This window comes from Zeus faber (assembly GCF_960531495.2).
Source record: "Zeus faber genome assembly, chromosome: 11".
Taxonomy (NCBI): Eukaryota; Metazoa; Chordata; class Actinopteri; order Zeiformes; family Zeidae; genus Zeus; species Zeus faber.
In genome coordinates this window covers 20,905,094-20,932,354 of record NC_137205.1, presented here as the reverse complement: position 1 = coordinate 20,932,354, position 27,261 = coordinate 20,905,094, and the positions used below count along the sequence as shown (strand labels likewise).

The window sequence follows — 27,261 nt, the reverse complement described above, 5'->3', positions numbered from 1 at the left end:
GAAGCGTACCCGTTCCCTATGTAGATAACGACACGACAATTATTATTTTCATGGGATTATACATTAATTAAAACATACTCGTGTTGAATATAATATTCCGTTTCTGTCAAGTCCATTCTGCTAGATGCCACTAAATCTTACCCACCGGTCCACAATGATATGTGGTGCTATCGGCGCATTTACCTCGGAAGACAGACGTCGGAGCTGGGAATGACGTCACACCCGAGTTGTCGGAAAAGTCGGAGTACCCAAGATGGACGCCTCCTTTGTTGCGTTTGCTCCTTTGGAATACAGACAACTACAGGACAAATTTAGGACCGGGGCATGAAAGGCTCCTCTGGGGGGTCCACGAGCACGTACATGTTCACGTTCAAATGGATCTCATAAAATGAAATAAAAAAACACGACATACATCACAGGTGTTACGACAGCTTTCACTTATTGTTTACGCGTGGAGCAGCCATCTTGGATTCTGAGGTCGGGGTCGGCGAGGGTCCTCCGACTTTCCGAGTCGGAAATCCGAGCTGGGGGGGCCTTCCAGCTGAGATTCCCGGCCGGGAACTGGGAAATTCCGGCTTTCCACTTCAAATGAAATGCGTCCTTTTGAAGGTTCACCACCTTCAAAAGGACGCAGCGCTCACTTGTAAACGCACTTTTTTCGGCGACGTGGAACGGAACCTTGAGCTCAGAAATCGCAAACTAGTCAACGTCGCGTAATGGTGCCAAAACGGAACTTTGGTGCTCGTTTCCCTAAAAACGGGTTCCAACACCATAAGATTAACACCTGGCTACATAAACGTGATAAATTGTTATATAAAAATAAACAAGTTATTGACTGTAAAAAAAAAATAAAATAAAATAAAAGCCCAAAATATTGGCCTTTTATTGACGTTACTGATTGTGAAGAGAACTAAAAAAAACAAAACGAAATACAAAATGATATGAGGATATAAATGACATCAACAGAGAACATTCTCATATATATGATTATTATTAATTATTATGTCATTAGTATATGTCATTTAGCTCAAAACCGGTATGAAACTCGTCTCTTTCGTCATTATTCCTACACGTTCCACTTTAATCGGGCTGCAACCTCTTCCGGGAAGCCGGAAGCCTAGTCACGTGGGCCGGAACTCTCGCGATATATAAGACGTGACGCGAGGTTTTCCGGCCTTTCTGCCCGAGTGAGGGAAGAGTGGAGGTCGAGGCGGAGGCAGTGGCGCTGGCTCTAAACGTTCACAAATGCAGTGCTTAGTCTTTAAAGCGCGTCGGCCGTCCACTCTGTCCAACATGGCGGCTCGGAGGAGGACGGACCCCGGGATGGTAAACACCGGCGTGAGTAGCGGGCTGCGCTTAGCATTCTAGCTAACAGGCTAACAGGCACGTGGCGAGGCAGGACTGATCAGGGAGCGTCATTTATTATAAAGTTGGTGCTTTTAACTCTCCGCTTCACGTCATAAGACTTGTGGAGTGCAAATGCACCCCTCCTTCATCGTGCAAGCTGCTTGTCAGCATTTAAACGCTTTGCAGCGCAACTGGAACGCGGCTCCACCTGCGCTCACCGAACCGGTGTTAAAGTGCGAATGCGTGTAATCGCTTGGTCAAAAAATCCCGTGTTCGACACTTTGATTTAGAGCCGGCACTCGCGTTAAGGAGCCGCTATGCATGTGCGACTTTCGTTGTCGGTGGCGGGGTCCGCCTTTCCTTGCAAGAACTTGACCGGCAGCTGCGTGTGGATGATGATTATTCACGATGAACGACACTGAGGCAAAATTTCGGGGAAAAAAATAAATAAACCGCGTTAGAAAGCGTAAACCTGGGTGATGGGGTGGGAATTCAAATGGAATTGCCCCTAACACTATGGTGCTACTTTTAAAGTAGCAAATATATTGAGTTCGTTCTTGCTTTGTTTTGTCAACAGGTCACATGAATACATTCCTTCCTTGTCACACCCGAGTTAGGGATATTAGGCTTTCGGGCGAAATTTCAGGATGAACCTAAAATACGCTAAAACCTTTACAGGTTAACATAACTTCACCTTCTCTAAACTGTTGAATGCACATGTCCAACTGTTCAATGTTTCAGTAATTTTTGCACAACTTGCTGTTTCTAACAAGGAGCTGAACGGCAAAATTCACAACAGGTGTTTGATCCATGAATTGACAATACATTTCCTGGTTCAATTAGAATTGGTATTTAAACAGTCCTCTTCATCATGCTGGTCACATTTTGACATCATGAGACCAAGACACCTAACAATTGATCAACAGGACCTCGCCATTGCGAGGCTTCAAACAGGATGTTCTCAGAGGGAATTGGCCACTGAGCTCAGAGTATCATCAGCAGGTTGCAACAGAGAGAGACTGGAAGAGTCACAGAAAGGCATAGAAGTGGACTTCCTTTGGCCACATCCCACACTGATGAGCGCTTCATTGTGAACAGTGCCCTGTGGAACTGCGTGGTGAATGCCACTCAACTCCAGGCACATTTAAGGGAGGTGAGAGGCATCCAAGTGTCACGTCAGACCATTCGAAACCGTTTACATCAGCGTGGTCTGCGTGCTAGACGACCTGCAAGGGTACCTGACCACACCACCAGGCACAGCCATCATCGTCTTGCATGGGCCAGGGAGCATTTGCTCTGGACGAGGGACCAGTAGGTCTCAGTGCTGTTCTCTGATGAAAACCTATTCACGTTGAGCTGAAATGATGGCTGCCAACGATGTTGGAGACGTCAAGGAGAGCGCTATGCATCAGCCACTGTTGTCACCAGACGAGCCTGTGGTGGTGTTTCAGTGTGGGCAGGTGTATCTCGTCAATACAGAACTGCCCTACACTTTGTGAATGGTACAGTGACAAGCCCACACTACCTGAAGAACATAATTAATCCAGTCATTGTGCCCCTGCATGAACAGAGGCCTAATTTCATCTTCATGGAGGACAATGCTCCAGCTCATGGAGGTGGCATCATTAGGGAACGGCTGCTGGAGACTGGGGCACCTCAAATGGAGTGGCCTGCACTTTCTCCAGACCTGAATCCAATAGAAAACCTATGGGATCAGCTGAGTCGCCATGTAGAGGCTCGTAACTCTGTACCCCAGAACCTCAATGACCTGAGGGCCGCCCTTGAAGGAGAGCGGGGTGCCAGGCCTCAGCAGACAATAAGTCGACTTGTGAACAGCATGAGACGTCGTTGTCAGTAGTAATTGATGCTCGAGGCCACATGACAAGTTATTGAGACGTTGACATTTCTTGTTGTGGTGTACCCACCACTGTTGGCTTTTGTTTTAGTAGTTTGAGATGACAATCACCACTGCATGCTTCTACTTAAATGCCCCATGTTCATTGTGTAATATCACTGTAGCGTAAACTTTTTACCTTTTCCATAAATTTCACCTGAAAGCTAAATATTCCTAACTTTTTGTGTGCAGTGCATATCGAAGATGGTGGATCCACGTGCGTTGGACGCAAAGAAAGGGGCTGAAGACCAGAGGTAAGGAAAGCGTTGGAAAGGTGTTGAAATATGACTAATTGAGGCAATACCAACGATGAGCTTGTTATCCCTGTCTGAAGAACCAGTGTGGAAGACCAATATCTGAGAACATGCTAAGTGTTTGCTCCAGAAGCTGTGGTTCCAACATTCTGTCACTTATCGGGTTCTCTCTTACAGGCCGACTGCATCCTTGGTACACAACTGAGACCATAACTGGTACGTACCATGAAACTTCCCATTTCGTTCAGATCAATACAGAAAGTTCAATGATGATATTGCTGCATAGGAAGTGCCGTCTGATGCGACAACTGACGATGGCGAAAGCTACTCTGAGAAATATTCAAACCACTGCTTGACTTGCTGGGATGTGACACATGCTCATGTTTAGTAGTCTCATGAGTCTGTTTGAACATTTTGGCTTTGGTTTGCCAACAGGTCACAAATATATTGAAGATGGTGGGTCCACATGGGTTGGACACAAAGAAACTGGCTGAAGACCAGATGTAAGTACAGGATTAAAAGCTCATTAAATATCATTACTGTAATGGTGGCAATACCAAGGATGAGCTTGTTATCCCTGTCTGAAGAACTAGTGTGGAAGACAAATAGCTGAGAATTTGCATTATATTTGCCAGAAGTTATGTGGTAACAAAGTTCTGTCAGTTAATCTGGTGTTCTCTTAATAGGTTTACAGCTGCTCCTGCACCGAACGTCAAGTGAGATCCCAACAGTTGGTACGTACCATGAAACGTCCCATTTTGTTCAGATCATTGCAGTGGTTCAATGATGATATTGCTGCATAGGAAGTGCCGTCTGATGCGACAACTGACGATGGCGAAAGCTACTCTGAAATATTCAAACCACTGCTCGACTTACTAGAATGTGACACATCCACATGTAGAGTGGTTTGTTTTTGATATTGTTATTCTGCCAACAGGTCATGTGATGAATACCGGAGATGGAGGATCCACGTGTCGGTGGCTATGCTTCATAAACAGAAGGAAGATGTGAGTGAAATGTTAAAGTTCAATAAATATCATTGCTGTAATGGTGGCAATACCAACGATGAGCTTGTTATCCCTGTCTGAAGAAATAGTGTGGAAAACAAATATCTGAGAAGTTGCTTTATACACTCAAGAAGTTATGTGGTAAAATTTATTTTATTAATCAGATCTTCTCTTACAGGTTGATTGCGTCCTCTGCACTGAACATGAACTGAGATGCCAGGATTGGTACGTACCATGAAACGTCCCATTTCGTTCAGACTATTACAGAAGGTTCAATGATGATATTGCTGCATAGGAAGTGCCGTCTGATGCGATAACTGACGATGGCGAAAGCTACTCTGAGAAATACTCAAAACCATCGCTTATTGTCTTGCTGGCATGGGATGTGTCCGCATCTAAAGTGATGTTTACTTACAGGTGTGAAAACTAAATGGCTGAGGAATACTGGCCCTGGAAGACACAAGCAGGTAATTTGGCTCCAGAAATATATTTGAACTTCCAAGCCAGTGTTAAGTTATCACTGTCTGAAATAGATGTGGGGTCATGGTAGCCTCAGGTGTACATTTTCTGACTGGATCTTTTGATCATGATGTTAAATCTTACAGGTTGAGTCAACGGGAGCCAGCAACAGAAGACTTGCACTTCTTCAAAATGTAGTTTTTGCATTTTGGTTAAAAATTGAGTGTTGCCTCATGGATTTTACATTTGAATGTTAAATAAAAGTCTATGATCAAATTGTCATTGCTTATATATTTTATCAATGCATGAAGAAAAATACTAATGGATCTTGTGGACGGGTGAGTTGTAAGGTGCCTTCTTTAGCCGCTCAAGGAAGAATTGTTCATCCTGCAGAAACTCCCGGTCCTGCAAGCGAAGCCAGAAAGAATACTCAAATCCCAGTGTTGCAGCAATGTAGGAATTACTATTATACATACAAAATAACTATTGTGCTATAAGTAATACAGAATTAACTTTAGTGCAAGGAAAAGCTTAAGTGGAAGTTAAATTTAAAGAAAAAAGTGCCCTGCCATTCAGGAGTTTGCGTGCACAGGGTCATTGTGGGTAGCTGGTGCCACCTAAAATTGATTTTAAACATTTGTGGGCAGTAACTGGAGGAGAGTGCCCTTCACTTGAGTGAAAGGGGGGCACCTCTCAATCCTATATTAACCCTCAAAATGGGTTTGGAATTAATTTTGCCCAATATAAGCTAGGTGCTGAAAATAACATGACTCGAGTATCTGTAAAAGCTGTTCAAACCCTAGTGTTGTCACCTTCTCTGCTGTGTGTCTCAGCAGTGCTAGGCTGGCCTGCAGCTCTGTGGACTCTGGATTGGGAGGGGCAACAGGCAGGGCTGTGAAGTCTGGAACCCAAAAGGGAAAACATTTTCCTGTGGCTACTTGTATTTTGCTACTTTAAAGTGTGGATTTGACATCCTAGTCAAGAATACTAGTGTTTTGGCGGACTCAGGGAACGGGAATCGATGGATGCAACTGGAACTCAGTCACCTGTATAAATGGGTGGCATTATAGTTGGCAGAGTGCTGACGGGAGGATCCTGTCTCAGTCTCCCGGTTTCTCTTCTGGGGTCAGTCATCTTTATCCTTTCCTGTAACCGCAAAAAACAAGTTCATAAGTAGATACCCACACACAAGTGTGTTTTTTTCTAATGAGAGAGTCTGCTTGAATACCTGGTGGAGGTGCTGCTCCTGCTGCCTCAGCCGCTCCGTCTGGGAGTGGATGTTCCTCAGCCGGGCCTGGTGCTCTGCCTCCACGGCTCTGGCCTCGTGGAGCGCTCGCTCTCCCTCCTCGTACTTCTCTGTGGCCAGCTACGAAGACAAGTCATGTATCCTGCTCAAGTGTATTGCCAGAAATTGCGTTTTTTGTAGCAGGCTATTTTTTTTTTCCCCCCGGTGGACAATAACTGCAACTATGGACAGATCTTCTCCACCTTGCTGAAGGCCTCGGCCTCCTGTGCTCGGGACTTGAGCCTCAGGGCCGTGGAGCAGAGCTTCTCTTTCTCTCTGTCCAGCTCCTCCCTTCGTTTCTCCAGAGTCTCCCTCTCCCGCAGCAGGGTCTCCTCCCTCTGGTTCAGCACGCCGGCCCGGAGCTTCAGGTCCACCTGCTCCTAGGACCAAAAATATGAACTTGTACAGAAGGACTATAATGACACTTTTTAATTTAAACTGATTTTTGGACAAATCCCTCATTCAATAAAGTATTGCGGGGACATCTTCCTCTGTCAACATTTCATTACACGGCACCCATTCCTCCATAAATGTAATATACAGTAGATGTTTGTTTAAAGAATGCAATGATTATTTCCTCCCATTTCATAAAGGTCATGTATTTCTGAAGGCTTGGTCAAATGTTCAATTTCTACTATTGCTTTGTGTTTGTGAGTTGTTTGGGTGAGATACTCTCAAACCCTTGTTTAGTTCATCTCACCTACAGAATTTCTTAATTTGTAAAAATACATTTTTTGAGTTTACTGTGCTTCCTCATTGTGTTATCATGCAAATTTTATCGCATCTAAGTGTTTTAACAGGGTAGCCTCATCGAGATTCAGAATGTCATTAACAAGACGAAAGTTTAAGAGGCCCTGCCAAGAACGTAGCAGACGTTTTTTTTAGTGAATACACAACATACAGCACGACAAAGTATAGTCAATAAATAATCTGTATCGAAACCTGCGCCATGCTGTAGATGGAGCCCTGCCTGCTGGCGTCCCTCTCCAGGTCGCGGCTCGCCTCGCGCTGGGCCCTCTCCTGCCGCTGCTTCTCCAGCGAGTGGAACTCGGCCCACTCGGATGCCAGCTTCCGCCTCTCCTCCGCACAGCGCTGCATCACTGACTGCTGCTCCTCCAGCAGGGCACTCTGTGTGTGAGAGAGAGAGAGAGAGAGAGAGAGAAAGTAGGAAGAGCCTTCCACATGTCCCACGAAGGTGGAAATGCCTACTTCCTGGTTTGCTCGACTATGTGTGAGATGAGACAACCTGAGCTCTGCCAAAGCAGCATCTAAAGGTCTCAATGAATATCTCACATAATTCAGAGACCACTAGTTTATTTATCAATTATTTTTAGACCAGGTCCAAAATGCATGAGGTATAAGCAGTAATGAAAGTGTTAAAGTCCACGCCCTATGTGATCCACCATTACAAGAAGTAATAAAAAAATGGCAATATATAATAATCCCAAAAATGACTAAAAAGTAGAAATAGAGTAGCGAAATTTGGCAATATAGAATAACCAATAACCGGACGTTACCTTGGCTCTCTCCAGCTCCTCCCTCTCCATGTTGACGTGCAGCGTCAGCGAGCGCCGCTCCTCCTCCAAGCCTCTCTGGGCAGACTCTGCCTTGGCCTGCTCTGCAGTCACCCTCCAGCGCTCCTGACACATGAAACTGCTATTGAAAATAATGCTATTCAAACAGAAATTTTGAGCACCATTGTGTCCCGTTTGGAAAAGAAAGCCTCGCTTTGCGCAAGTTCCCCCGAATCTCCTTTTCTTTCTCTCAGTACGACTGATGCAGGGAAGTATGACTGGAGAACTAGTACGGGCGAAATACAGTGACGGCCCTCAACCGCGACAGAATGGTTGTTTGTGCTTAACGTTTGTCCACCATTTCCGAAAGAAAGTGCAGTTTATTAAAACGTTTCAAGGCGAATACATCCGTCACATAAGACAACCAAAGCAGACCTTCTCCAGTTGTCTCTGCTGCTCGGCCAGCTGGGTGTCCATCCTGGAGATGACTTCCTTCAGGCGAGTCCTCTCCTCCATCATTGCCCTCTGCTGCTGCTCTAGGCGATCCTGCAGCACTGAAACACACGTTCACACAAGGGCCTAAACACAGAGTAATACTGGGCTAAAAGCATTACCAAACCACATAAAACAACCTCAAATATTTTAGGCCCCATGCTGTAGGAAATGTCTAATTTTTGGTTAAATTTATACTACAAGATTCTGCCTTGGAATAAGACACTGCCCAAATTTAATGACGATACATTTCCACCGAAAGACGAAATGTGAAAACTTTTAATTATTGCCCACCTCTGATTATGTTGCACAGAAAGGACAGTAAGAAAGAAAAACAAGAAAAAAAACAACAGATTAAGCTCCTACTCTAGTGTGTGCACACTAATTAATAATGACCCAAATAAACCACCCAGGCAAAAATATTCTAAATATTTGCACTTCAAGAAAGCTACAGTTCAAAGGGATCCCGAGGCCTTTTCCTTGCTTCACCAAGAGGACGGTTAAACTCAGCGGAGATGATGGTGTTTATCGTCGCACCACCAGGAAGTTACCTCGAAGCTGCTCCTCCCTGTGCCGCGCTCCCTGCTCCAGACCCTGCGCCGTGTGCTCGTGGGTGCTCTCCACCCGAGAGGAGAGGTCTCCCAGTCGGCTGGAGAACTGCTCCATCTGCTCAATGACCGTGGTGAGGGACCTGGGGGCGGGGAAATACTGTGGCGTCACAAGGATATATTACGACAGTCGGTATCTCTAGTTGGAGGCGCCGCGAACTGTGCAGCATTTTTCCCCGTTGTTTTGATCTCTGGATTATTTCAAAAGGTACCGCCCGGGAAAACATGCAAAGCGCGCATCGAGGCCAAAGCCAGGTTAACCAGTGTTTAAAAAAAACAAAAGAAAAGTCGACTCCGCTTCTTTTTTGGCTTACTCTACTCTCAAATACTGAGACCCACTTTGCCTTTATCTCCTGACACGAGCAGTTGGAAGGAAACTGGAGGCGGAAGCTTGTTTTTATCAAGACCAGGTACTAAATGGGGCAAAACCCTTCAGAGTATGCTGTCAGTTAAAATGTTGAGCTGTAGGAAATTGTATTCCGTGTTTCCTGACCGGGTCTGTGATGTTGCGCTCGTGACGGCGTCAATCTCCTCGTTCTTCAACTTCTTCAGTCTCTGGATTTGGTCCTCGTGTGTCTTCTTCATCTCCAAGATGGACTTCCTGGAGGCCGGAGAACACCGATAACAACTTTCAATTAAAGCTACGATGTAGGGGACACTAGTCCATCACAACATCACCAAAACAAACCAAGAATGAATCCATATTGAATGTTCTGTTTCAATGTTCACTAAGTATTGATAACACGCTCAGTATTTTACCAATTAGATGGTTTTTTTTTGTCATTTGATGAACGTCGGCGTTGATAGGCGAAAATTAACTAAATGGGTTTTATTTTTATTTAAAAAAAAAAAAAGAAAAACGACGGTGGGCCGGTCATGTAATCGGTGTACGCCCAAACACTGGTAACACAGAGAACCACGGCAACCCTATTGGGACCGCAACGTACCTCTGTAGTTCCCTGAGTCTCTCCACCTCCTGGTCTCGGTCTTGCTGGGCCTGGGCAAGTCTGCGCTGGTGCTGAACCTGCAGCTCCGAGCGCTCCTGGTCAGCGAGACGCGTCACCGCGGCCAGGCGCTCCATCAGGTCCTCGCACTCCTGACGACCCCTCAGCTCCCGCTGGGACGCAGAGTCTTCCAGTAGCCTCACACGAGCCCTGGAAGGAAAGGAGTGTTTTTTTTTTTTTGTTTTTTTTTTTTTAATCACATTTGGAACTGTGGGGAAAAAATACGTAAAGGAAATATCTCTTGGTCTCTCCCTCATTATCAGAAAACGTGCCTTCTAGGGCTGGAACCATCTATTGATCTGGATGGATCTATGGCAGCAACCCAAATCGATCCAAAGCGGAAATATCAGTTCATATTTCATTGCCGAACACTTTTATTCTGCCTAAAGAAAACACGTTTGAAATTTAAATCCAGAAGCAGGGTCAAGGCTTTTCCTTTTTGATTTTTCACGTCTTGCGAAAAAAAAATTACACTTTGTTTGCTGTGTCGGAAAAGGTTTTCAAGACGACAAAGTTACCAGCACACCTCCTGGTGACGGCAGAATGAGTGTCCTCCAGAGAGAGCACAAATGTGAAGTTGCTAAAAATAAAAGAGACCAAATCCTTGACCCCGCGAGGCAATGCATCCTGAAGGTGACATTGTCCAAACTGAATGCAATGTTTTGTCTGGTGATCAATTTTCTTTTGAAGAAAAGCCTCTCAAAAAAGACTAGAACATTAAAGGACATACTTGACTGCTGTGTGACTGTGTAACTCTGACTTTACTGTTGATACTAACAATTTGCTTTATTGTAAAAATGGCAAAAAAACAACTGTAAAATAAATTAATAATCAAATAATAATAATAATAACAACAAACATTATCTCCAACACACAAATGCCAACACAATGTGATATATATATATATTTTTTAAATTGAAGTTGATTTTAATAAGACTGAAATCACAATGGGAGGGATGTCCTACTTGTGCGCATTCTCCATGAGCTCCGTGTCCTGTTTGTGTCGCTGCTGGACGCTCTCCAGCAGCATCTGGCTCTGGTCTCGCTCCAGCTGCAAAGTCCTCACCTGGTCAGTAACACACAGCGATGTTACGAGAAAACATACACACGGGGACCTTGACGGGGTAGGGGGGTCCTCACAGGGTCAGTAACACGCGACTGTGTGGCAGGCATGCACACAAGGACTTCGTTGTTGTTTTGCTGCATCTTCTAATTTGATACATTTGTGTGAATGCACAAAGTACTTCACTTAAACGAGTAAACACATAGGTAGTATGCACTGTTGTTGACTCCACAATCCAAACTCACAATTTTGAGGTGCAAGCAAAGAGGCAAATATAACAATGGGGATCAACAGGCTATCATATATATATTAATATTTCAATTAAGATCAGAAACATGGTCGAAGCATTTAAGTTAATACATGTGGGGAAAAAAGTTTCGGACCTTCTGATTCTACCTCGCAATGGACAAACCAAGCCCACCCCGAATGTGACCCGGCGCTCACCTGTCCCTCCAGCTGGATGATGCGCATTTGTAAAGCCTGGAGATCTTCAGGCTGCTGCTCCTTCCCCTTTTGTCTTTGCAGGGAACTTACATCTAGAGCGCCTCCGAGGCCCAGCAACTGAGATTGCATCAACTTTGGTCGAAAGAGGAACAAGGTCAAAACTGATTCGAGAGGATCACTATGATATACCACCCTGGGTTTCTCTCCTATTAGTAGAAAAGCTTTTTACTGACTTATTAAAATAAGAAGAATAAAATGTAGAGCCTAAATTACTGAGCAAGCTCCAGCTTCCTGTAGTTCTCCCTAACAGAGATTAGAGATACTACCTCAATTTTAAATATATCAACATTTTAAAACTTATTGAAACACTTCTTGGTATATCTGTTTCATTATTTTAATATTGTATTATTGTAATATTTGTGGTGGTGATCACAGAGACATTTATGATTCTTACTTGCTGCTGCTGCTGAAAAAGCTGTTGCAGATCCTCTGTTGAAAGAGTCACCTGTTAAGGAGACAGAAGGATTCAGTCAAACTTTATTCCTATAGCCTTCAATCCCTGGCACTGTTTGAAAAATTGCTTATCGTGACCAGTGTTAAATATATAAAATGAAATAAATGTGCCAATTTCAATTTCGCCACAATGCTAAAGCCTTTCCTCAAATGAAAGGTCACGTTAGAAGCTGTTGGGTAAAAGTTAGCAATTGTTTTCTCACTTTTTGCGTTCACATAACTTTTAATGACCATTACAAATGATTTTGTTCCGCATTATTCTATTGGAATATAATTTTGTTGTTTACAGTGATTCAATTAATAATGCAAAATACAATAATGAACCGATTAATGTAATGAAGACTTAAAGTCAAGAGTCGCAGCACCTTTTGTATATTTGTGTATAATATATTTTGACAAATGCCACATCCCCTCTGCTCTCAGGACAGACTCACAAAAAGTGGATTATAAAGATAAAAAAAAATACCAGAAAAAATGATAAGTAAGTGCAAGTGAGACTACCTGTTGTTGGGCGGCAGTGGCTGAAATCTGCTTTTGGGTTGGTTGTGGCACTGGAAAAGGGAAAGGGAGCAACTGAGTATCACAATATTACAGAAATGACACTAAACTCGGGGGGGGAAGATGAAAATTCTACTTCAATCTAGAGAATAATTCTGGTTCCTTATGTCATGGTTCCTACAGATTACCTACACCACATCGAGCGGGGCGGTGTAGCAGACACAGGGCTCGACCAGGGCTGGGAGCCAGCGGAGCGCTGTGCGGCCTGACAGGGCCCCATTGGTGCCCCGGGGTCCAGCAGGGCCAGGGGATATTGGGGAGGGGACTCGGGCGGGGAAGGTGGGGTAAGGACGGGCGTGGGACCCGAACGGGACTGAGCTTGAGGAGGTCGTGTCAGTGGAGAGGCCGAGGTGGGGTGTGGGGAGAGGGACGGCTGGTGGGGCAGAGGTGCATGCTGCGTAATTATTGAAGGGGATGGTGGAGGTGTCAATGTTGGCGGGGCCGGGGGATCGATGTCTGCAAAGAAGGGAGAGCTGATGATGATGGGCAGTTAATTGTGATAAAAAAAAATAAAATAAATAAAAAAGGACGCAAGAACTTTTGTTTTGGCATCGCCACCGTGACTTCTAAATCAACTCAGAGAATTTTATGTCGTTCATTTTGTTTTGACTGCTTCGGATGATTGAACGTCCAAAGCAACTGGAAAGAGAACATCGCTGACGATGCTAAAAACTGTTTATAGAGATTCTCACGGAGCCTGCGAAATTCCAGTATAAAGTGCAGCAGCCTCAGTGTTTAGAAGGCGTGACCTCCTGTTCACAGTTACATGTTTAAAAAAAAATAAAATCTGTCAAGATTTGAAAAATGATAATATCAATTGGGAAAGGGCACTGCCAATACCCATCCCTTACCCACCAAAATGTTATTTTGAAGGGGCTCCAAGAATGCATACACCTGTTCCATTTGTCAAAGGGCAAAGGAGATAGATTGATTACCTTGTTTTGATCTCTCGCCTCTGACTGGGGCGGAATGCACCGCCGGGCTGGGCTGTTTGGCACATCCTTGTCTGTTAAAAAAAAAAAAAAAAAAAAAAAAAAAAAAAAGTAGAATAATATCAGCTGTTAATAGAAATGTACTCTTGGTATTTTGAATACTGCCCGAAAGAGCCATTCCCTACCCCTGCTCCTTGACGACTGAGTCCTCTTCTCTTTTCCTCGTAATGGCTGAAGAGGCACGCTTACTAAAGAACAACACATTTGTTTATCGTTTTCAGGGAGTTATGAACAACAGGAGGTTTACCGGGCTTGTAGGGAAGATAATAGTGATGCACTCAACTGAAAAATCTTGGCAGAGACTGAAGCCAAATTTTGGGAAATGACAGGCGAAACGCCAACACCCCATACCAAAAGCCAAACAGCCTACCGGTATTTCTTCATTTATCATTTATTATTTTTGTACAATTGCAAAATGAGTTTTGTTTTGAATTATCCGAAAGGAAAGGAGTGATTCATAATTATTAATCTATTATCAGGTGAGGCCCCTCCACTGTTAGTATTACACCACAAATTCCCTCACAGGTCAAGCCATGTTTGTGGCTATACAAACATTATATATATATATATATATGTATATGTATATGTACATACATACATACATACATACATATATACATACATACATACATACACACACACACACACACACACACAATCATAACCTGCACAATTTCATAAGCTCACAAGTTCAGTTTCCAATTGAAATCGCAATGAAAAAATACATGACAACACAACAGCCACAGTAACCTAGTATGTCTAAATAATCAATCAATCAATAATCAATAATAATCAGAAACAATGAAAGAGTGAAATGGATTTGATGCACGTATAAGCCATAGCATTAAATTTATTCTGTTTCAAATGTCAATGTAAAATACTTGGCACAAACTATTGAAATAGTTAACAATTGTGGCACATGCCCATCAAACAGCCAGCGCCGACAAACCAACTGGAGGTGTTTTTTTTTTTATTTTTTATTATTTACTCATTCATACAGAGCACAACCCAGTACCTGAAGAGGGAGTCCAGGTCAACTTCGTCTCCCAGGCCCAGCGAGTCCTCCTGCCTGGACCTCCGTGTCTCTGCCTGTGAGGCCAAAACCCCTTTCTTCCTACTCAGCGCCCCCGCCAGCCAGTCGTCCCCTTCCCCTTCCTTCCCCTGGCTCCTGGCGTTCTGTAGCCCGGGGGGCCTGGAGGCCGGGTCCTGGGTCTCGGCCGGCGTGGCGAGAGAGGGCCTTCGCTCCGCCGCGGGGGACGAGGGGATCCCGGGGGTCTGCGGGAGGCTCTTGCTCTCTTTGACGCCGTCGTCTGGGAAAGTGAAGTCCTCGCTCGACTTGAGGCCGAGCCAGTCGGCGGAGGGGCGGGGGCGGGCGGAGGTCGGGGTTGTGGGGGCGGAGGGCTTTGGTTTCTGCTCTGGAGTGGAAACGCTGATGTCCTCTGTGGAGAACCTGAAGAGAAGGCCACTGGTTAGAACCTGGTTTGAAGAAATGCGGCCATGACGCTGCTTTTAGACGGCAGGTTAAATATGGCCGCCACCATCACGATATCGTCACACAAATAATGGCAATTAGCAATTTGATTGTCTTTTGGGTTCATTTTATGCCGTTATCAAGTAATAATACCTGTCTACCCATTGAAAACCATCTCTTGACATTGAACACTGGAACATAACATTTAAGGCGGACAGCCGATTTGACTCAACTTACGGAAACACGCCGAATACACATTCTATTCTTTGTGACTTTTCTAACATTGGTTTACAAATCCCCTTGACATTTGGATGGAAACACATGACAGTAGAATCAAATGTTTTGTTGTAGAATTTGTGTATTTTACAAAACCAGCGCATGCCCGTTCAAAATGTTAGATTTTCAAAGACATGTTAACGGCACAGAGCGACGCAGCTCGCTGGCGGCCTCTTTATTTAAAGATTATTAATATAACACGTGTCGTGTGTCTAAAATTGCACCAAATTGGGCGCTGCACGTCCTTGGGTCCCAAGCGATACATCCGCCAAGCGTGAAGTAGATCAGATGAACGGTTGTCGAAGATAATCAAAGGATTTACATACAGAGATTCCTAGATTTAGATGATCGCAGCCAATTCATATAAACGCGACTAAAAGCACTTATCGATGTCTCCTCATGAAGAAAATGGCTTATATGTCAACCACTTTATCATTAAATAAAGTCAAGGATTGGATTGGTACTCGTCATCAACTGATCATTTAAGTCGAGGACTTGATTTTGCCAGTGGAAAAAGGCCTCAGCGGGTTTTTTTTTTTTGTTTCCGATTGCGGTTGAACGTCGCGCTCCCACCTGACAGACTGCCTGCGTGACTGTCGTCCTTCAGGAGTGGATCCCAGCGTGGGCTGGTAGGAACCCAGTGCAAAGTCATCTTCTTGGTAAGGTTCTGACAAATAAAACAAAAAACAAGCTCTGGATTGCACGTTACTGTTTATCATATACTGTACATGCCTTAATGGCTTCTTTGCAACACCAGAAATCGGATATATATATTAAAAAAAAAAAAAAAAAAAAAAAAAAAAAAAGAAATGAAGAGGATTGACATGTACAGTAAATCATCACGGTGCTGTCATTCTCTTTATCAGCACTAATGGAATGCCACTTGTCCAATCAAATTACTTAAAGGGAACTAGTGTTGGAAAAAGTGCAATATTGTATGCAAATAGTAAAGGGAAACCATTGCCAATTTGTGTCCAAATTGGCAATATTGTCTGGATATTACATATTTTTATGAATAGCACGTTCTCACAACTACAGTATTAGATATGGGTGATATATGCTAAAATAGGGTCTTGTAATTGGAGGATATCCCTAATGTGAAAAATGTGTTACCAAGAGCCATATCACACCAAACCAAACAACGCAAACAAAATGAACGAAACAAGTCAAGATTATTATATATTTTTTTATATTGAAGCACGCTAGACATCTCTAAAGCACAAAAATGATTTTTTGTTTGTGTCACTACTGTTTAGTAAAAGTGGATGGGTTTGGGTCTGGGAGTCAGGACCCTCCTTAAAAGCCCCGGTGCTCCGGTACCTTTGACACCGGCGCTCCTCTCCTTGTCCGGCCTCTCCGGCTGCTGGGCCAGCTCCTTCCTCTCCCCCGTGTCTGGTCTCTCCAGGAGACGAGGGGGCGTGCCACGCCCCAGGATTTCATCCAGCCTGGTGCGGGCTCTCGGCGGAGGAGCGCCACTAGGGGCGAAACGATGAGTCCGTTAAATTAAATCATAGCTTTTTTAACAAATGGTTTCGTAGTAATGACATTTTTTGTTAATAAGTATTGATAACAACTTCACCAAAATGTGAATGCCTGTCTTTATCACATAAATATACAGTAAGTTCTTAAGTCTTATATTCAAAAGCTTTTGACTAGTTTTTATCATTCAGCACCAGAAAAGTACCAATTTATGTTATGTATTACTCTATTTTACTGCCATCATAATAAATTAATTGCCTAAATCAACCCAATAAAATAATTTATTTTAGAGAGGTAAATAGGGTACACGTGATCTTTACTCAAATTCAATATTTTTTATTTTTTACACATTTTGAGGTTTTACGAGGAGTGCTTTTTTATACCTCTCCTTTAGGTTCTTAAGCACAGTCTCCTTCTTTTTAGGGATTTCTTTGTCACTGTCAAATCCGAGTGCATCAATCAGATCGTCTTCATCATCGTCAAAGAGCTCCTGGCGTTTTTTCTGTGGCTTAACTGTCAAGAGAAATAACGCGCGCACACACACACACACACACACACACACACACACACACACACACACACACACACACACACACACACACACACACACACACACACACACACACACACACACACACACACACACACACACACAGAGAATGGTAGGAAAGCACATTTACTGGTATTTAATCAGAATATTGAAAACACTTTTACCTGGTTCCTTTTTCGTTAGAATTGGGGAAAGTGGGGGAGAAGTGGTTGGTTTCTCAGGGTTAGGGGTCCGTTGCCTGGTTTCCATCTCTGCCTTCGACTCCACAGGAAGCAAGTCGCCAAGCATGTCAGCAAAAGGGTCGTCGAGCTCTATTTCAAGGAAAAAAGGTGAACGAGAGAGTGTGTGTGTGTGAGTTAACACTAAGTTACACCACATGAAATAAAACTGACCGCATCACTTCTAGGTAGACACTAATAAGCATCCAGGTTTTTGGCACTATTCACAAATGTGGCACTACATTTTCAAGCAGTTTCTTTCATTTTTAAGGACTTCATGCAAAACAAATAAGAAATTTGCAATGTGACCTTTATTAACTGAAATATAATATAATCTAAGTCTAATTGTCTTTATATAAGGATATCTACTATAATAGATAGCTGTATATGTATTATTGATATCATATACTATTATTATTATTATTATAAGTGTCTATTTCCAACCATGCTGGATTGAATTTACATTTCCCTGGCATAATCTATGGTGTAAAAGCGATTTTGTAATTTTATTGATTTTTTTTTTCAACAATCATTTATTTTTTATTTGTATAGCAAAACCAGGAATGTCACAGGTTTTCAGTGATTATCAGAATCAGAATTAGAATTATGATTTTTTTCTTAAATTTTTTGTGCTGAAGACTTTTCAAACACTCCAGCACAAAGGGACTATTTTCAGTACTTAAATTTATGGGGACAAAATTCAGCAGTTCAAGCACCTCAAGGACCTGGCAAGAACCCTGTATTTTGCAGCAACCACAGACCCTGACCAAACAACAAAAGGATCAGAAGCCTACTGCTATTATTCCGCAACAGGCTAAATATCCAACTGAACATATGTATTTGGTCAAAACCGCCACCATCACATTCCTCGGCATCATCTGATCCATGTAGAAATTTTATTCAAAATAAATCCTAATTATCTCTGGGCAGACATCGACTTGGTTTGGCATTAGAAGGAGGAAATATTACGATGCACTGTCTTTCAGTGGTGTTACGTCATTGTGAAATTAAGACGTCAGATCGTCATACACAATTTTTACCATTTGAAAAGCAGAGTTTTGGACCACTAATCATACTTTGCATTACTATGTAGTTCATCATGTTGAAATCTTCAGTATCACCCAGCCCTCAATGGGATGGGGCGTTATAAGAAGAACTTTTTGACCAAAAAGACGTGTTCAGAACAAGATAAGAACAAATTGAGGCGGTGATCTGAGTTCTTGTTGTGTTGTCTGCACGAGCCCAAGAGGGGGGAACTTTGTCTCTCGTCTTTATCTCGTTCTGAGAACTCCCCTTGTCGCGACTGGTCCAAATGCCGTCATGGCAGGGGACGGAGTTGAATCTCCCTTCCCGGGTCATCAGCCTCCTCCCTTTCCCGGGTCGCCAAGCTTGTTTTTTTCCGGAGCCGAACCATTCGTAGCATGTTTGATTTCACTTTTTCATCTTTTTTTTCCCTTCCATCTTTATGTGAAGCAAAGCCAGTCCCGCTTCCTTTCACCGTCGCGTTCGTGCTTCTTCCATAGCAGAGTTCTTGTTGAGCAGCCCCGCTGACGGTGTTCTGGGACACGTTCTCCGGTGGTTCTAACGTCTTTTTAAGTGCACCGCCACCTCAACTCACCTGCGAGGGCAAACTTCTTGTAGCCGTGTGCAGTGGAGGACGGGGCGGAGCTCGGCTTCTTCCTCTCCAGCAGAGGCTCATCTGGGAAAGGCACAGCTCAATCAAATCATTGCTTTTAGTGAAGATGAAATCAGAGAAACCACAGCGTTTAGCCTAGAAATAGTCAATGAGTGTAGGTGGTGTAGGAATGTCAGGGTTGGTCAGCAGCGTGAATATTTAAACAAAGAGTTGTATATTAATATCAACATGTTAAATAACTACGTAACCTCGCTTTAAGCAACATGATAATATGGCAGTAGACATTGGCCAAAGAAGACATATTAGAACATCTCAACACGACTAATAATGTGACGCATGTACCTTGGGGTTTTGCATTTGTCTCAGATTTGAGGGTGTCTTTGTTTGGCCCAAGGTTCCCGGAGCGTTTTATTTGTGCCGGGGCTGAACTTGGCTTTTTCTTTGACCCAAACAGATCGGCGTCCATATCATCCATATCCTAAGAGGAAAAACAGAAACACGTCACGGTGAACCTGTGAAGGGGTAAGAGGGAAAAGAAAAAAAAAAAAAAAAAAAAGAAAAAAAAAAAAAAGGTGGACTTATTTGTAATTTCCTCAAATTCCCCGGTCTACCTTCATGGTCTTGAGAATGTCATTGGGATCAGCTTCTGAAACATCCGAGTCCTAAAAACACAAACACAAGCAAGTTCAAGTTCAAGAGTTTATTTGTCACATCGAATACTTGTGGTCATTCATGCAGTGAAATGTCATGATTGCATTGCAGTTAGCCGGCACACAGTAGAATCTATACAAAAGGCTGCTTGGAATGTATCTAATGGTCGTGGAAGTAATGTGAACCTCACATTATTATGACGAGAAATGAAAAACGTATGAGAAATCTGTCTCTTCACCTGAGCATCTCCGGCTTCCCTCTCTGCCTGCTCCGCCAGCTTGTGAAAGAAATTATCACCCATAGATGACCTGAAGGATAATAAAACAATTCATTCAGAGTCGGCACATGTGGCTCATGATCAATTTGATCAGAATTTTGAGCTTGTGACCTTGATGCATCACTGATAATCACATGACTGAAAAAGGCAATGAAATCCGTGTCCTGGGGGTATTTAAATCAACAAGTGTTTCACTGACAGTTACCGATAAAACAAATTAACACAAAGTCAGTCAATTATAATTTCAGTCAAGTGAGTCAAGTATCATTTTGACATGAACTCTGAAATCAGTGTCGTTACTAGTGATTTGCCTCTGAATTGCAGATATAATTATACACAATATGATAACAGATTGATTATTATTATTATTATTAGTATTATTATTATTATTATTATCTAATTGGCCATTAGCTAATAGTTTTTTAACAGTCATGTGCAGCAGTTATTCTAAATTGCTTTATTACACACATACATGTGTTGCTTTATTTTGTACTTTGTGATGGTCTCACCTGTTCATTGCTCCAGTGCGTGTGGATTTACCTGTAACGGCGTAATCTGGCGAAAAAACAATTTATCATGATGCAACCCATCCAAGTAAATTGGTTTCGGAATTTACAACGATTCATAATTTTACTGACTGAATCTGTTTGAATATTTTATCTTACCACTCCAATCTCCAAGAGGGTCGTCAAGTAATCCTATGTCTTCATATGAACCTGGCAAATGTAGGTACTTTTAATTCATCTGAGATTAATTAAGCCTATCTGCAGCTATAGTTTTTACCATTATGATTATGATCATTATATACTGTTGAATTCGCTTGGGATGAACTTACTTCTTTGTGGCCTGCTCATCTGGTTGGACGGCTATTATTAGGGAAAGCGAAGCCATTTACCGAGAGCTTGATTTGGAGAAGGGAAATCAAGGGAGTAAAACATTACAACTCCTCAGAATAAACTAGGAACAGAAGTGCGTTCAGTTGTTGCTGTTTTTTTTTTTTTTTACTCAAATCTGCTGCAGATAGACTAAATTAGCATCCTGTTGTGCATCTACAACATTACTGCACTACATACAAATGATAATAGAAAATTAACAAGTTGGAAATGAAGATCAGCACCACATTTTGGATGGAGTTCACCGATAAAAGATTAAAATCAATCAATGTGACTTGGCCACACACACACACACACACACACTCACTCGAAGGAAACCATCACAACTGTACCAGAATATAAAAGGATGATGAACACGATATGTTTCCACTGCTCTGGACTCACCATGTTGAGCATCTGCTGCAAATCGTATTAGGCGTCTCCCGTCGCCATTGGTTACCGCAACCCTGGCTGTAGAACGTCCTGCGGTTAGTGGGCTTCAGAATGCCGTTCGCGACCCCCATGCTTTTGCCAGTTAGGTTCGTCGGTGCTTTTCATGCATGTCGCTCGTTTGTTTTATGGATTTTGTCAAGTCTACGGTTTGTTATCGAGCAAAGTTGCGGGCTAGTCAACATTAGCTCACTGACACCACAACGTTACACGCTACTCATACAAAACCGCATCAAACGGAGAGCGAGCCTGTAGCTTATTCCCACGGGACCGCGCGTTGCCGTTGTGATTTCTCGCGGCGAAGCTGGTCAATGCGGGCGCTGTCTTGGAACGAAGACGAGCACCGAGCGACGGACACCGGTATTTAAACCCGCCGTCAGTTACCGCAGTTTTCCGCCGGACGCCGCCGGGCCCCGGCGCGTACTTCCTGTTTTCGTCCGCGGTGCATCACGGGTAACGTGGCTCCGTGCTGGTCGCGGAAAGATGGCGTCTGCGTCGTGAGCCACCGACGGACTCACACGTGGGTTCTGAGATGTTGGGGCGATATTTTCCTCGGCTGGCGTTTGCGTTTACTCCTGTCCGAACCGCCCGTGGTTGGACGCCCCCAGTTTTAAACACCACACCCCACCGCAGCCCAATAATGTTTAATAACCACGTTCTCTTATTGTTTTGTTTCGCTCCTTGTTTATTGCGGATGAACGGACATGGAACAAACAAAAAACAAGCAAACAACGTTGGTATTTTTTTTACATCACAGGTTGATTCATAGCTATCGTGGTAAAGTCCTGTTGTTTTGTTTTTATTTAAAATTGTTCCTGTTGATTTTTAAATGTATTTATTTATTTTTAACACACCTTAGGTACCCTAAGGTACAGTGATACAAAGCCAGACTGTAGATGTCATTGTACGGCCCCAAAACGGTCAAACTGCGCTGGAGCCATTGGATGAACTTAAAATAATAATAATAATAATAATAATAATAATAATAATAATAATAATAATAATTAGTCAAACCAACTGTATACCTTTTGGGCTTTCTAGTCAAGTTCAGAACACATAAGAAATGAAGATTTCTACAAATGTAAGCAATTATTTGTTGCTTAGTTGATCCCCATCCAAACAACCATTGCACACATTGAAACACTGTATTAAAAACGCGGTACCATGACACCTTGTAAGATCGAACAAACAAAAAAGAAAAGAAAAAAATATTTGTCTTGGCACGTGGAACCCCGCCCTTGATTTGGGGGTGGGGTGGTGCTGCTGTTATTCCAGCTGCGGTTGAGATTTGTTTCAGATTTGTTTTCAGGGCATTAGATGAAGGAAACAGTGTTCAATCAGGCGGTTTTGTTGTTTCTTGTGTGCGCGTTTGTTTTTTTTTTGTTGTTTTTTTTTGGTGCTCCAGCCCACATGCTGGTTCCAGGTGGCAATTTGCATTCTCAACACAGGGAGGGGGGCTTCAGGTCAACAAGAGGATACACAGCCCTCCGACTTCCTGTCATCCCAGCTCTGTTGGGAAATAAGAAAATGCAGGAGGACCAAGATGAGTAATACATTCTAGTATTTTGGAATGTAAGCAATAAACCATAGAAGTGTATCTATCAAATAAAATATGAGAGCGAGAGAGAGAGCGAGAGCGAGAGAGAGAGAGAGAGAGAGAGAGAGAGAGAGAGAGTGTGTGTGCAGGAGCTTACATGTAAAGGCATAAATAATTCACGGCGGAAATGTGAATGAGAGAACTGGCCTGACTTTTAAGCTCCACAAAAGTGCTCTAAATTAAAAACGACCCAAACAGCTGGACGGGGGAACAACGCAGACAGACGTGAAGCAGCGTGCGCTGATCCATGAAACACCCACACCACGTTCACTGGTGTCCGGTTTGTTTATTTTTTCAGTTTCACAAGGCCCTTCAGGTCCTTGATGGTTGCTTTTTTGGGGGGGGATACGGGAGGTTAATGCGTCTGTCATAACCTCGCAGGGAGACGCTGGATTGTCGCTGTGCTCCTTCTGAATCATTTAGTGCGAGCGGAGCACAGGGGTAGGCACATCCCAGCTGAATGTGGGGCAGTAGCATCCTGTCACTTTATGCATCTCTGCATCTGTTACGTGCTGGATTGCTCCACTTTCTCCTCAGCTTCTCTCTCTTTCTCTCTCTCTCCTTATCCTTTCTTTCTTTCTTTCTTTTTCTTTCTTTCTTTCTTTCCCATGACTGGTTGTGTTTCTTTCTCTCTCACTTGAATATATATTTAACGTCTCTCTTGTTTTCTCACCAGCTGTTCATTTTTCTGTCCTCCCTTCTCTCTCTCTCTCTCTCTCTCTCTCTCTCTCTCTCTCTCTCTCTCTCTCTCTTTCTCTCTCTCACTCACTCTCAGGTATATCGTATCGGAACAGATTGATGCCCATCGCAGCCTTAGGATTAAATATTTTACCAACTATATTCTAGTTTTAAAAAACTTCCAGACCGGTGCGGGTGAAAGTACAGTTTTAATTTTTTAAATACAGTATATGGTTTTGGCATTGTCTGTTCTCTGAAGGCATTTATGCGCTGACACTCTTTGCACACAAGATGATCCCTAAAACCTCCATGGGACTTTCAGACGCTGTCAAAATGAGGGGTAGGCCTACTGTTTACCCTCTTCGTCCTGTGTCTTTCTCGGTCAATCCTTTTTGTTTTCTCCATTCGAAGAGCTGCACAAGCAGATGGGCGGTCACCACGTCCATGCCGTACCTTGCTCCGTGGGTGTTCAGCTTTTGAGTTCCCCCGTTCTGCTGGTCCTCACATAGGGCTCCTCCTTTTCAGAAGCTTCTTTTTGTCTGTCGCAGAGTTGACACAGAGCATAGTCCACACATTTAAAGCTGTGACGTCTAAATTGTTCACTGAAAGAAAAAAAAAAAAAAAAAAGAACAACACATCGTTTCCTACATCAATAAAAAATATGAAATTCTAATTATTGTGTGTAAATTGATGGTGAATTATCAAATTTTCACATTATTTTGGTTCATGTTTGTGTGGGCTCGGTTTTGCCATCATTGTGTGAGTGATCTAACGTGTGTGTGTGTGTGTGTGTGTGTGTGTGTGTGTGTGTGTGTGTGTGTGTGTGTGTGTGTGTGTGTGTGTTAGGGTGGCTTAGTATATTGCACTTTCAGTCAATTAGCGGCCCTTGCCCTTGAGAGCCCGAGACCCTCTTCCCTATCATTCATCGCTCTAACTCAGTCTGCGATACACCGTAGTTAGGCACCCAGCCGCTTCATCGACATGTACACACTGATGCCCCAGTCAAATTAAAATAATCAATGGGACGATTTGAAATCAATGATGTAAATAATGTTTTTTTGTCCTTTCTGCATCTTGCTCGCTCTCTCTCTCAAACTGCTGCAACGTTGCAGGCAGCCCTTTTCTTTTACCTTTCAAATATTATAGAGATTTTCCCCAACATTGCCAACAATAGAAAACAGTAAAAAAAAAAAAAAAAAAAAAGAAAGCTTGTAATTTCGTAAAAGCATATGCGGTACTCACGGCCTGATTCTGTTCGAGAAACTTTGCCGCAAGACCAGAGCAATGGTGGTGAGAACCACCATGGTGGTGCACATGGTCCTGTTCCTCTGGCCCGCTGTTTAGAGCACGGAGCGCCTCGCTTCCATTGAATGAGCTGGATGGAAAGGACGCAAGATCGTGCTGCTGTAACAGTCTGACCACTCCCGTCTTTCTCTTGGCCGTTCACTATCAGCGGAGATTAGCCCAAAGGATTAACTGGGATCAAGGAGGACTTGGATCTCGCTGCCAAGGCGCCGAGGTATACACCACATGCATTGATTGTGTGTTTCGGTTCCGAGGGCAACCCCCCCGAAAGTGTCTACACCTCCTCCACGACGGTAGAATCAGATCCCAGATCGGAATGGGAAAAGTCAATTTGTATGCTGAATTTCTCAGTTGTGTAGATGGCGCAGTTGAGTTGGCAGGTGATATGACCAAGCCTCACAACATCTCCGGTGGATCAGTACACCAGCATATCTGTACAGAGGTGCATAGCACAGGCTCGGGTTGGGGTGAGCTACAAGACCTCATACATCAGGTCCCCGAGAATCCTGTGGAACCTATGGATGGGGTTCGGGGGACGATCACTCCGACCACTTCATACAACAGATCAAATACAGTTTTCCACATCTTTTTTAAACTTCTGTTTCCAGAAGCGGGATTTACTGATACGGCTTTAAGGGTGTTCCGTCGTGCCAGTATTCATCACGCCACTGTTGATTTAGAATTCCCACAAACCGAGCGATTACAGTCTTTTTGCGGCTTGAAGCAGTCAAAATCTTATTGATACAATCATTATCAAATCAGGTATACGTGGATTTTTCAGTGACTTGGGTGGTATAAATACTGTCAGCCTGCAGATAAGCCATCTATCTTTAGTCTCGCTGACTCACAGTCAGGATAGTGGAGCAGTAGAGCAGAACCGTGAAGGCGTGTGAGCACAGTCTCACGGGCGAGTGCCAGGGAATCCATTTAGTGCAGGTATGAATTAAATGAGTGAACACAGAGTTTAGACTTTTTAACCTTCTGGATATTTGGTATGTTTATTCTTTATTACAGTTAAATGGGTGGATAATAACAGGAAAAAAAATTGCGATGCTCAAGAGGTTACAAAAATGCCACTGGATTACATGAAACCACACGGAATGGACACTGACCTTCACCCTCAGACATTCTGTGATGGGTTGAAAAACAAAAAAAGAATCATAAAGCAAAGAGTAACAGAAATTTAAGGCTGTTCGTTTGGCAGTTTTAAGATTAAACACATTCTGTAAAAGGCACAATCAAGTTTTTCCATCCATCTCATTTGCAAGGATGCTTCCGAGTTCCAAGGTGAGTCGATATTTTGGGAGATATGGCCACTTACCACTGTACCGTCACGGAAGCAAGCAAAGAATACAGCCTAGTTAGGTTCCTTGATTTAGAAAAAATTCAAGTCTGTGCGGTGATAGTGAATAATAAAACAAAAAGGTAGTTGTAGCAGTGACTTTCACTCCCTTGGACCAGGGCTATGGCACTCTCTTGCTCAGGGCCGGTTCCGAGCAAAGGCCGTCTGGACGGTCGCCAAGGATGGCAATTATCCACTGGGACGCAAACATTTACATTTACATTTACATTTAGTCATTTAGCAGACGCTTTTATCCAAAGCGACTTACAAGGGAGAAAAACATTCAAGCTACAAAGCCAAAAAGAGGGAAAAACAATTAAAGAAAATGAAATAATGGAGGAATTTTTTTATTTTTATTTTTATAATACTAAACATTAAAATGTTGAGCACCCCTGTATGTTATTTTTTATGTTTTAATGTTAGAGAAAAGTAACGTGCTTGGGCGCTCCAAACCCCGCCGTGGGTTTTGCCCAGTTGTCACCTGCCCGGCGGGTGGCAGCTGCTCTGCTTTGATCTCAACCAGGAGCGGACCGCATCGGCACTACCAGGCGTCTTCCCGGTGCGCCGCTTGACAATGGGGCCGATACACAAAATATTGTGGCGTTTGGCTGTGTTAACTAGACAGGACCCAGACCATAGCTGAGGTGTTCAGATGGAAACAGCAACCAGGGGATGGCCGTGACCATTTCACAGAGCTTCTCTCTCTATCTTGCTGTTTCTTCACACTACAACCAGCAACAAGTGAACACCACCGCATTCCTCTCCCTCGCTGTTTTCCGTCCGCATCCTCCCTGCACAGAACATGCCAAAACCCGCCCTCTCATACTTCAACAAAATGTACTTTGTTGGCTCGTTATTTTGTGATTTACAATGCTCCTAATCCGGTGTGAAGGTCAGAGGCAGTATCAAATCAGACAGGTCCCTATTCTTGGCTTCCTGATGACTGGGTCTCATTCAGGTTAGTTTGGTCTTCAAAAAAACAGTAAGAGAGTAAAAAACACTGCAACACACATTTCATCTCCTCT

At 43.3% G+C, this 27,261-nt stretch overlaps 1 protein-coding gene and 1 long non-coding RNA gene across 6 annotated transcripts; one reads left to right on the top strand and one right to left on the bottom strand.

Moving 5' to 3' along the window:
• The first annotated feature begins 1,195 nt into the window (after positions 1 to 1,195).
• On the top strand, positions 1,196 to 5,241 carry LOC307237201. Its single transcript, XR_013844406.1, has 9 exons — positions 1,196 to 1,338; positions 3,434 to 3,495; positions 3,673 to 3,711; positions 3,931 to 3,998; positions 4,182 to 4,229; positions 4,433 to 4,502; positions 4,681 to 4,727; positions 4,920 to 4,969; positions 5,108 to 5,241. It is a non-coding gene; the product is annotated as an uncharacterized lncRNA (long non-coding RNA).
• fbf1 (Fas binding factor 1) lies at positions 5,238 to 21,668 on the bottom strand. 5 transcript variants are annotated; one of them, XM_080009880.1, is made up of 30 exons: positions 21,270 to 21,668; positions 20,828 to 20,893; positions 20,658 to 20,708; positions 20,502 to 20,547; positions 19,954 to 20,023; positions 19,676 to 19,726; positions 19,407 to 19,542; positions 19,047 to 19,127; positions 17,375 to 17,521; positions 17,044 to 17,173; positions 16,502 to 16,656; positions 15,755 to 15,848; positions 14,450 to 14,884; positions 13,560 to 13,622; positions 13,378 to 13,448; positions 12,386 to 12,435; positions 11,826 to 11,876; positions 11,372 to 11,503; positions 10,830 to 10,930; positions 9,808 to 10,014; positions 9,354 to 9,461; positions 8,804 to 8,943; positions 8,196 to 8,314; positions 7,764 to 7,886; positions 7,189 to 7,374; positions 6,450 to 6,626; positions 6,190 to 6,327; positions 6,008 to 6,107; positions 5,774 to 5,862; positions 5,253 to 5,366 (listed from the first exon to the last, which is right to left on the bottom strand). In XM_080009880.1, the coding sequence occupies exons 2-30, from the start codon at positions 20,844 to 20,846 to the stop codon at positions 5,280 to 5,282; spliced, it is 3,357 nt and encodes a 1,118-aa protein (XP_079866006.1). In that variant the 5' UTR covers positions 20,847 to 20,893; positions 21,270 to 21,668; the 3' UTR covers positions 5,253 to 5,279. The 5 variants fall into 5 exon arrangements, with proteins under 5 accessions (XP_079866009.1, XP_079866006.1, XP_079866005.1 ...); XM_080009879.1 differs by having other exon boundaries at positions 20,828 to 20,858; XM_080009881.1 differs by having other exon boundaries at positions 5,774 to 5,826; positions 20,828 to 20,858.
• Positions 21,669 to 27,261: the final 5,593 nt, after the last annotated feature.